Here is an 11,001-nt window from a genome sequence, read left to right as displayed (position 1 = left end):
CTACTACACACGCACTGTATACGCGGTACCATTGATATTATTATTATTATTATTACGCGAGCGAGCGCTTGCGTATTATATTTATATTTACGCGGCGCGTATATTATATGATTACGTACATTTATAATGTGATTGAGATAGGTAAATTAGTAAGATAGTCACAGATCGCTACAATAAACTAAAATTAACCTAATGCTTTAAAAAAATTATAATATTTGGAAAAAAAATACATAATAATAATTTTAGTTAGATTTATTATTATTATTATTTTTTATTGAATTAAACACGTATATTTATGATAATTTAGTAAGAATACTGATAAATACCCGTTATTACTAGTATATAGAGTAAAACGTTATAATTTTTTTTTTAAAATATATTTTCATTCATATCGGTTAACTTCGATCTAGTTTTGGACAATCATTAAAAGGACATCCTGTCCATCCATCAATAATTACGTTTGATACTGGAAATGGGCCACATTCACATTTGCTCTCGTAATCATCTGTATCAAGCTGTTGTAAGACAATTCCAACATAGAATGTTTTTGCGTAAGCTCCCTACAATGAACAACAAAATAATTATTAAATTAAATATATAACAATAGCCTAACACTATCCCAAACTATGTAGGGAGATAGATAAAATGCCAAAATCAATTTAGAAATTAATTCGTATTCTAGAAAAACAATATTTTAATATTTAAATATTTAAAAAGAAGTACTTGTAAATTTGAATACCAACGTTGTTAAAATACCAATTAATTAATTATTGGAAGTGAGATTTTCTAAATATGATATTTATTTGATAAATCTCCGGTCCCAGAAGAAATTTTACATAGGTTTTAAGCTTTGAACATGATGTTCAAATCACCCATTGGAATACTACAACCATTTTGTGTTATTACGTCAAGTGTAAAGATTCGTTAACTAGATTGAGATAGCGTCATGAGGCTTAATTTTTGACGTTATTTCCCCGGGAGAAGTTAACATAAGGAACAACTGCCTTAAACTGGCACTCTCGCAAAAAGGGAGTTGAGTACTATTCTTTTTGTTGCTCTTAAAATAACGTAACACATTATATACTTCTCAAAAGTATGCCACTGCATAACTGAATAACCCAATTTCCACTGTGACACTTCCATAATTTGATCAACTCTTATTGTTCATTAATGTTTACTGAGTCCTATGAGTCAGCGGTCGTCTCCAATATTGATCATTGAGTGAAGACATTAAGCATCAGGTATTATACAGAGTACCCAGAGACCAGAGTGCTTTTGGAATTTTAATTATCTCACTGCTACACATTTGGGAAAGGGGGGGGGCTTTGGGAAGCGGCTATTAAAAGTGCTAAAACGTAACTTAAGTACGTAATAGGAATCCACATCGAAACCTTTGAAGAGTTCCATTCCTGCTTGATCTCATGGTTAGGAGAAATAGTATACCCTAGATTTTGATTTCGTTATAATCAGACCAACATAATCTCTGCGCACTCAGTTCTGGTAATTGTTTAATAAGTGATCTCATATATGCTCATATAGGGCTACTAATCACCATAATCGATACAAATTTCTTTGCCAATGTCAGCAATATTTTGGGTAATTTTGAAGCAGACAATATCTCAATAAATTGCAAGACCGTATGATGTATGAAGTAGTATCGATCTACTAAATATGTTGTGGTGGACCTTATCATCGAATCACCCGACCGGCTACCAACAGAATGGAAGAATAATCATAATATATCTAGGAAGGATGGATCCATTCGCGTTTACACTTTTACACGATCTGTTGTTATGAAATTTCATCTTACTTGTTCCTGCCTAACAACAACAGTTGATTCGATCCTTTTCTTATGTCAGATTTATATAATTGCCTCTCAATACTATTAAATTATTATTTCCCATTGTGTGTGTGTGTGTGTGTGTATCAATGTCACCACTCTGTATAACACTTCCGATATTACATACAACAAATAACAACAAAAAAGTTTTATGCATGTGTATTCTCGTCTGAGACAGCAATAAAAACCAGTCCTATATATCTAATCTATATGCCAACCCGTGCGTGTTCCAACCAGAACTCATATTTCAAGAATTTTTCAGCTACATCATTACATTATTCACTTTAATTTGTTAAAGTAAGCTTTAGTATATAAGTTTATCCCCGATCCAAAATTATTTCTTGTTTTTAATGGTTTTCTTTTCTTTAAAACTATCCATTTTATCCTATCACACCTTATTTTTCTCTTTACTCTTCCTATTTTTATTCTCCTATTATTTTTTCTTAATCTATGTATTACCGACTTTATTTACGACTATGATAACATTCCGTCATATTACCAATCTACGGGGACTTCGCGCGTGCAATAAATATTTAATATATTTACTTGATCATATGACAGTTTTGGAGGGTTAGTACACCATTGAGATGAATCAGCTTGACCGGAGGCACAAAACTGTAATGAAAACGAAATAATGATTTTTATTATAAAATCACAAAAATTTTAAATCTAAAAACAATAATATTTAACCCTTGCAATTATCCACTCTTCTAAACTTTAAATGACTAAAACTTTAAATAAGTAATTATTAAATTATCTTTTAGTTTTTAATTCAAAAAGTAAAAATATAATTTTTATAATAAATTTAAAATTATATAAAATAACCTTTTAAAGAAGCGAATGTGAAATTGTTATTTTTTAATGGGTAGCTTTTATATAGTTCTCCGTATTATAATTTTTCTTAACGGGGGCAGAATAAGTGGCTTAATTTTGTGGTTTAATTGAAAAAATTGGCACAGTTTGTTCCCATAACAGAAACAAAATTGGGGCTTGGTGTGGCAGGGTGGTTGGCTGTTACATACTAAAATGTTCTGAGGTAAAGTATCGGGTGGTGTCACTGGCTCCTCGATGGGTGACCACCCGGATTTCTTAATAACGAATCCTCGCCTCATGTACATGATCTGTTCCGAACTAATCATATCCTGCCACCTACAGTAAAAAGCGGCTAATAACTATGAAATGATGCCTTAAAATAATAATAATAAAAAAATAAACAGAAACAAGATTATCGTGTAAAAATTTCCCATGTTAATTTTATTCTTAAACGTAAATTTACTAGCCACCATTAAATCAATAACTACGTATAATAATAGTATTAATCATACTATAGAATATGTTGAAATACGCTTTTCGCCTTCGGGAACAAGATTTTTTGGAATTACTGGAAGCATTTGTATCATAGCATATATTTTCGATTTATCCATATCTGAATTACTCACGGCACAAGTAACTTGTTCCTGAAAATAATATAAATTTTTTTTTTAAATTGCCATAAAATGTTACTTTTTTAAAAATAGGTACGTACTATAGTCGTCGTATTCGGAGTAGTGGATGTTATTGGAGTCATACCAGTTTTATCTTTATCTTCTTCACAATCGTTTAATATTGACCAATTAATGATATAAAGATCCAATGCTTTATTTGTTATTGAAAAATCAAAAACTTGAAGAATATAATTGGAATATAAAGATGTGATTTACAAATTTTCTAAATTTAGAATAATAATATTTTTTTCTTACGAGTATTATCTGAAAAACTTTCATAGTACCAACCAGATATGATTAAACCAACTATTAGTTTATCTACTTTTTCTTTAATTGCAGTCACAAAGTTACTCATTTTTTGTGCAAAATCATCTATATCAACCTAAAATAAGTATATTTAATTGATTAACATTCAATATATTTTTAACAACAAAATGATATGCAAATTTCGTAATCTTGATGAATTTTGTCAAAATATCATGCCTATGTATCTTTTGTATCTTTAATATTTTTGAACTGCCATTATAAAAACTTTTATTTCAACTACTTATTGTGTCAGAGGTACAAAAAAAAAACATTTTTTTCAAATTATTTCTACCTACCTACTCTATTACTCTATTGATTATAAATTATTTATAATCAGCGTTATTACTATTACTTGAAGAGCAATATATAAATGTATATCATACAATATATTTAGTAATATAAGCTGATAGGCTGTCTCCTCTCAGAATCGTTTTTGGTATATGATATGATAAAATAGCATTGAATTCAAATTTAACACATCCATTACAGTGATCCTCACTACACCTAATGTACAGCAGAGAGGTACCCACTTGCCCACACCTTTTTCGTTGTTGTTTTTGACGATAATAATTATAGGGATTTTTTTACTTTTTACCAACTAATTTCTTTCAAAAAATTCTCGTTAGTCCCGAAAATCTACGCATTTTTACTACTCTAAAAAATTATTCAAGATAAAAAAATCCAAAAATCACATAGCATTGTAATATTCGAATTTAAAAATACAATTTAACATAAAATGTTAATATCCTGTTTTACTTACATTATTGTATATGAATTCACAATTAATAAGAAGACCATTAACTTTAATTGTATTTAAAAAATTGACTAATGGATCAAATATTTCCGTCTGAAATACATCTGCATCCGGAGGATCAAATATTGAACTCCAATCATCTTTATACACGAACCCGATGCGTGTGTAAACAGGTTTATTAGCTTCTATCAAGGTTCGTATTACATCTTTAATCATTACAATTTTAATATATTTAGTATTTTTTTTTAATGAGTTAACTAATACTTATGTCTATTTCTAATTAATGCTATTAGTTAACGTACTATTGACATTAGGAAAAATTATAATATTTTGTGGATGTGGTATTATGTAAAATAATAAATTTGTAATTGTATAATATTTATAAAAAATAAATAGCGGAATATAATCACTATCATTTTCATATTTTTGTTCAATTATTAATAATAATAATAATAATATTATTATAGCTAACTAATAGCCATGAAATACCATTTATTAGTTTTTTTGAAATTTTTATTTTGATATATGTGGTTTTAAATTTTTTTTTGCCTTTCGAAAATTTCTATAAATTCTTGATAAATATTGGAAAATACAAATAAAATAATTAATTCCTTCTTTTCATCGTTAATACTTCAGTCATCATGAAATAAATTACAAGAGGTTTGCCATAACATTTGTTGCGCACTACCCACTAATCTGTAATCTGTAAGTCAATATTTGATATTTATATAATATGCGCCAATATTTCAGATCGGCATTCTGTTAGCCCTTAATGTCTTTTAACTAAAAAAAAAGGCCTAACGAAATATTTTCAAAGATAATTTTTTTTCATGAACAGTACATAAATGTTTAAAAGATTTGCATAACAAGTGGGACTTCGTATATTCCCATATCAAAAACACCAAACATACGAAATCAGCGTGATTGTCGCTAAATGATCGTGTATATAAGTTGTATATAACTACCTTTATCTGATTCCATAATACGGGTATTAGTACCATCATCACGGTCAAAAGCATATTGACCTATTGTAATTATATTACAACGTTCTGGCAGTTGGTTTATATCGAAAACATAAGTACTCGTCCAGACACTTCCAGCTATATTGCAAATTATCTGATTTTCAACGACCGTACTATCTAAGAAACAAAAAAAAAGTGAAAATAGAGAATACCTTTTTTTAAAGCTAACAAATATCATAGTTATTCATAGAGGTCGTATAGTTTTAAATACATTGCTGTAAGTACTTTAATATTTCAACCAATGAAAAAATCTAACAAAATAATTATTTAATAGTTAATACTTTGATGTGTTTGTTTACTGAATGGTCCATAACTACTATACTAAAATATAGTTACAAAATTCACTATTAGGTTATGAATAATAAAATCACTAAAATCATTATTCTTCGTTAAAATGACTAATTTCGTCCAATATATACTTCATGTCAATAAAAAAATGTTGTTTATTTAAATTTTAAATCAAGTGCTGGGACATTTTTACTTTTGACCCCCTCACAAAATTATAACAAGATTCAATTTCTTATTAGAAAATATATTGAAGTCAAATATCGAAGCATTTATACGGCTTCAAAATCAAAAGGTTAATCTGACACAAAAAAGTAACACACATCATAATAAAATCAGTACATTTATTGCCACGCTCGACATATTTTATCCTTATAATTCATGTAATAATTCTATAAACAGTAATACAATTAAAAATAATAATTTAATTACCTTGTGTTGTCAATGAAGGGTAAAAAAATATACTCAAAATAAGCACTATTATAATTTTCATTTTAACTATTACTTGAAATATCTGGAATATTGTTTCTACTTGAAGTGATAGAAACCAATTACTTTTGCGAAATAATATTTTATTGTAATAACATTTATAAATTAAGTATCCATTTTTCTTTATTATGTGTTATATATTAATTGTTTACCCAATAATGTAACAAATTAAAACAAAAAAAAAGAACATCTGTGGTGTACATATATTTAAAAAAAAATTGTACAATACAGCATACAATTGCACGTGAGTAAATAATACATAGATAACATTAATATTTTATCATATAATACGATAATCTACATTTTAGATAAAATATTTGAATTTTTTTTTCATGTACATTAACTTATGAAATTATAACATTATATATATCAGACGTGAATAAATTATAATAAGATCGACTGAATTGTTGTTAAAATGTCCAATTATTATATAAAAAATATTCTTTTTAATTAATTAATTGAACTTAGCTTGGCGACTTTCAAAAACATTTGGTTAATAATAAATTACCTAGGTATTTCAATGACACTAGTTTATAATATTATGTACTCATTATGTTATACCTAGTATTTTCAAATTTTTAATTTAAGTCGTCAGCTCATATAAATTATTTAGTAGACTATTTAAATCGCAATCGTGTTATTTTCAAAAATAATGGATTGGGTGAATTTAAAAAATAAAAATTTTTATGGTGGTACTGCACTTAACATTAACGTAGAGCAGTATAATTTGTAACGGAATAACCATCACCATATACACAGCGCAGAACCCTCAAAATACGACACTCAGAGGGCTTAGGGACGAATTTGGAACCCACCCATTCAACATACTAACTCATCAAGTACGGCCATGGATAGGGAAGGTGTGAATTAAAATTCAGATTCTAACATGTAAAACAATTTGAACATTAATTAAAATGTTATACAAAATTATAAAATTATTATATTTTATAATTTTTTTGTTTTATAAAATTTATAATTGTTTTTTATATGTTGGAATCTGAATTTTTATCAACCGAATTTTTATAACAACATTTAATTATTTCAAATCATTTGATGTTGGCGTCTGATGCGCTAAAGTCGGTTGATTTTTGAGACACCCTTCCCCCTTCAAGCAGGTTTACGAATCAGCCGATTTTTCTATCGTATTCAGCAGGCCCGATTATATAAGCTATACAAGTTCAAGGAAGCCAAATGGGTGAGGTCAAATCATCAGTAGCTCATACAATATAGCTGCGGCTTACAAACCCCCAAACTCTGCATTAGAGCTAAATGACCTGTATTAAATCATAATAATGACTAGTTGATCGCGGCCGGCGACTTCAACGCCAAATACCATATGTATGGCATAGGCGGCTTGAAACGTCTTTATTATTACTATTTAATTAGTTATTCAGAGGCGTAGCGAGTGGGGAGCCGTTCGTTGTAATAAATTGAATTACCTGTCTGTTGGATGCTCGATTTCTGGTTGAATCAGATCATGTACATGCAAATACAGCTAGTTTTGATAGGTGAAATTCACATCTTCGAAGATTTTGATATTAATTTGAAAATAATAAATGATTTTTCCCACAAGTAATTGTTTTCACACAAATTATCAGTACCATCACTGTCAAAATGTATGGATCTATAGCAAAAATACTGCTAAACATAGCTCAAGCCATCAAGATTGGTGGCTCAAGTAAACTTGTTTTTATTTATCCATACTTGAATTAGTTAAATCACTAAGTTATCCTTAAAAAAAAAATGTATTTAATCTGAAAAAAGCCGTCGATGAGGTGCTAACATTAATAAGGCTTATCTTGGTCTATTTGTGTGTCTATCAGTAAAGATAATCCATCCAGATGTGGTAAGCGACCTATATATGGACGCGTTTCTTGCCGCCTTCGATCGCTTCACTGCTTGTCATAGAATACCTGTTGAAATACGCTTTGATTTTGGAACAAATTATGTGAGTGCTAATTGGCAATTGAAATCTTTATTCCACAAGGCAAAGACCCGATACACTCTACTACCTAAGTAGGATCCTATGTCATTGGTATTTTAATCAACCTTTTGTGGAGAAATCTGGGAGGTGGTAATAAAAATCGTCAAGACTCATTTGAGAAAAGTCATCGGTGATAAAAATATATTGACCGTGGAAGAATTGACCACGCTAATTATTCATATCGAAGGGATATTAAATTCGCGTCCACTTACAAGTGTTTCCAATGACCCAGACAACTTATGTGCATTAACACCTGGGTATTTTTTAATAGGACAACCTTTTTAATAGGACTTATGGCAATTCTAGAGCTAAACTTGATGGACGTTAAAATCAACCACCTAACTAGATGGAAGCTGATCAAACAAGCACAACAATGTTTCTGGAAACGATGAACAAATGAGTATTTTCAGACATTGCAAGGACGCCAAAAGTGGTCAAGCCAAAATACAAATTTGAAAGTCATTGACTTGGTGGTCGTAAAGTCTGCGGGACGGCCTCATGTTATGACAATCAGGAGGGATGATTGTCGTCCATCCAGGTGCAGAAGAAGTTGTGCACATTATGACGTCGAAGACAGCAGGAACTTTCAAGTGTCCAGTGGTGAAATTAGTGAAGTTGCCTATGTCCTGATTAGAAGGGTCCTATTTTGACTAACATTATATTTTATGAAAAACATTTTTGAAGACAATTTTATATAATATACTCATAGTTTTGTAAAAGGTACAAGTATCTAGAACAATTCATTAATCTTTATTTTTAGTTTGTACATTTTGAAGGTGTCCTTTCAAAGGCGGGAGGATTGGGGACAGTTCTAGAATGATCGAGAATGTTCTCGATCGCTCTATAGATACGTCCATGTCACTACTATAACGCCCGGATATTCCAAACGTGACAGACTCCCTGTCCCTCCATTCCCTCACCTATATTAGGGCTGGCTTAACTTATATACACGAGCCGCCGCGACCGGTCAAATGAGTAGTATTCCTTTTGCGTTGGTAGTTACGCGTAATTGTGTCACGATATAATTTATCATTTTGTGTTGGTGGTTGCCGTGTAATTTTATTGTCGGCTGTTGCAGTGGCGCCGTACGTGGTAAGATTTTATTAATCATTACTTATTAGTAGTGCCCAGAATTATATGCATTTGCATATTTGTACTAAGTGTATGCACGTCTAGGGGGTTTTAAAATGTCCACGGTTCATTTTACACCGAATTTAAACACTAAATTGTATATTGCATATTTTGCATTTTAGAGGATTATTGCATATTTGTTCATAAATGCATATAACATTATAATGAGAGTATTAGCACTACATTGTAAACATTATTTAATATTTTGTCCTGGATATTAGAATTAATTTTGTTTATTTTTGTATTTTATCATTTACATTATTTTCATGTATATCTTTCTGTATGACGTATAAACTATAAACATACAGTCTACTTTTCAGTATGGTGACCCCGATCAAACGCTTTGTTCGGGACCTCGTTCACAACTACGTATACAAAATGTGTCTTCATAATATGTGGCCATCATAAATAAAAGGGGGCAAGTGGGTAACGTTCTGTTATACATTAGTAGGCAGTTAATGAAGTGGATGTATTACATTTGAAATCTTTATTCAATAACATAAAATTATTGTATGTGAAAATGATTCTGAGTGAAGAGCCTATAATATTGTATATTATATATTATATATATAGTAAAGAACATGGGTCACCAAATGGCGGACCACGAACAAATTTTATCCGGCCCGTAGACAAAAAATAAAAACACATATTACGACAACATTCTATAATCTATATTCTATGTGTTATTGTTGTAAATTATTATTTTTGTTAAATATTATTGGTTTTCACCGATTTCCCGACAACTGTTGATAAATTGGTCGCTTTGCATATCTTATCTAAACTTTAATTGGGTCATTGGGTCATCTTTTTCAAAAATGAATTTTATTAAAAATAAGTTCAGATCCCAGACAACCAACAAACATCTTGAAATGATTATGAAGATAGCATGCACTAACCAGATCCCCAATTTTAAACAGTTAATCGAGAGCAAGATTTGTCATTTTTCTCACTAAACAAATTTCTATTTTATTGTATTTATAATTAATTTTTATTTTAAAATTTTTGTATAGTATAGTAAGTATATTTTACGATATTATTGTGATTAAAGTAGGTAATTTATTTAATATTAAGCGAAGCGTAGTAGCGTTAGTCAGTACCTACTATACAGAAGGTTAAATTAGATTTTGTCTAAAAATATTTTAAAATATTTTAATAAAAAAATATTGCTTATTCAAGTTAAGTGCTGGTATTTTTACCACTCTTGATTCTTCGTTTAAATGCTTAATTTCATCAAACTTGAACTCCATATGTAAATAAAAAAATATTGTTTATTCAAGTCAAGTACCGGGATTTTTACATTTGATTCTTTTCAAAATAGCAACAAGATTCAATTTCCTGTCAGAAAAGATATTGACGTTGAAGATCGAAGGATTTCTACTGCTTCAAAAGTCAAAAGGTTATGTGAGACACGAAAAAAAATACACATCATTGTAAAATAAATAAACTTATTGTCACGCTCAATGTAATTTATCTTTTTATATCCATGTAATAATTTTATAAACAATAATAAAATTAAAAGTAATCATATTCTAATTTTCTGTGTTTTTAATGGAGGATAAAAAAAATATACTCAAAATAAGCACTATTATAATTTTAATTTTAACTATTTCATGAAATATCAGGGACATTGTTTCTACTTAATGTAATAGCAACTAATAACTTTTGCGAAATAATATTTTATATAAATAACAATGATAAATTAAGTA

At 29.3% G+C, this 11,001-nt stretch overlaps 1 protein-coding gene across 2 annotated transcripts; it reads right to left on the bottom strand.

The window, feature by feature from the left end:
* Positions 1–236: 236 nt before the first annotated feature.
* Positions 237–6,271, bottom strand: LOC100569633. 2 transcript variants are annotated; one of them, XM_029491418.1, is made up of 8 exons: positions 6,124–6,271; positions 5,350–5,523; positions 4,391–4,590; positions 3,580–3,706; positions 3,366–3,502; positions 3,280–3,297; positions 2,387–2,455; positions 237–560 (listed from the first exon to the last, which is right to left on the bottom strand). In XM_029491418.1, exons 1-8 carry the CDS (start codon positions 6,182–6,184, stop codon positions 396–398), a joined length of 951 nt encoding a protein of 316 aa, XP_029347278.1. In that variant the 5' UTR covers positions 6,185–6,271; the 3' UTR covers positions 237–395. The 2 variants fall into 2 exon arrangements, with proteins under 2 accessions (XP_029347278.1, XP_003246843.3); XM_003246795.4 differs by having other exon boundaries at positions 3,166–3,297; positions 6,124–6,267.
* Positions 6,272–11,001: the final 4,730 nt, after the last annotated feature.

Source organism: Acyrthosiphon pisum, chromosome A3 (assembly GCF_005508785.2).
Source record: "Acyrthosiphon pisum isolate AL4f chromosome A3, pea_aphid_22Mar2018_4r6ur, whole genome shotgun sequence".
Taxonomy (NCBI): domain Eukaryota; kingdom Metazoa; phylum Arthropoda; class Insecta; order Hemiptera; family Aphididae; genus Acyrthosiphon; species Acyrthosiphon pisum.
This window is presented reverse-complemented; position numbering and strand designations above follow the sequence as displayed.

Coding starts and splice junctions, on each gene's coding strand:
- LOC100569633 (XM_003246795.4), bottom strand. CDS start 6,184: ATGAAAATTATAATAGTGCTTATTTTGAGTATATTTTTTTACCCTTCA. Junction 4,591..5,349: donor TATTATGGAATCAGATAAAG/GTAGTTATATAC, acceptor TAATGATTAAAG/ATGTAATACGAACCTTGATA. Junction 3,298..3,365: donor CTCCGAATACGACGACTATA/GTACGTACCTAT, acceptor TATTATTTTCAG/GAACAAGTTACTTGTGCCGT.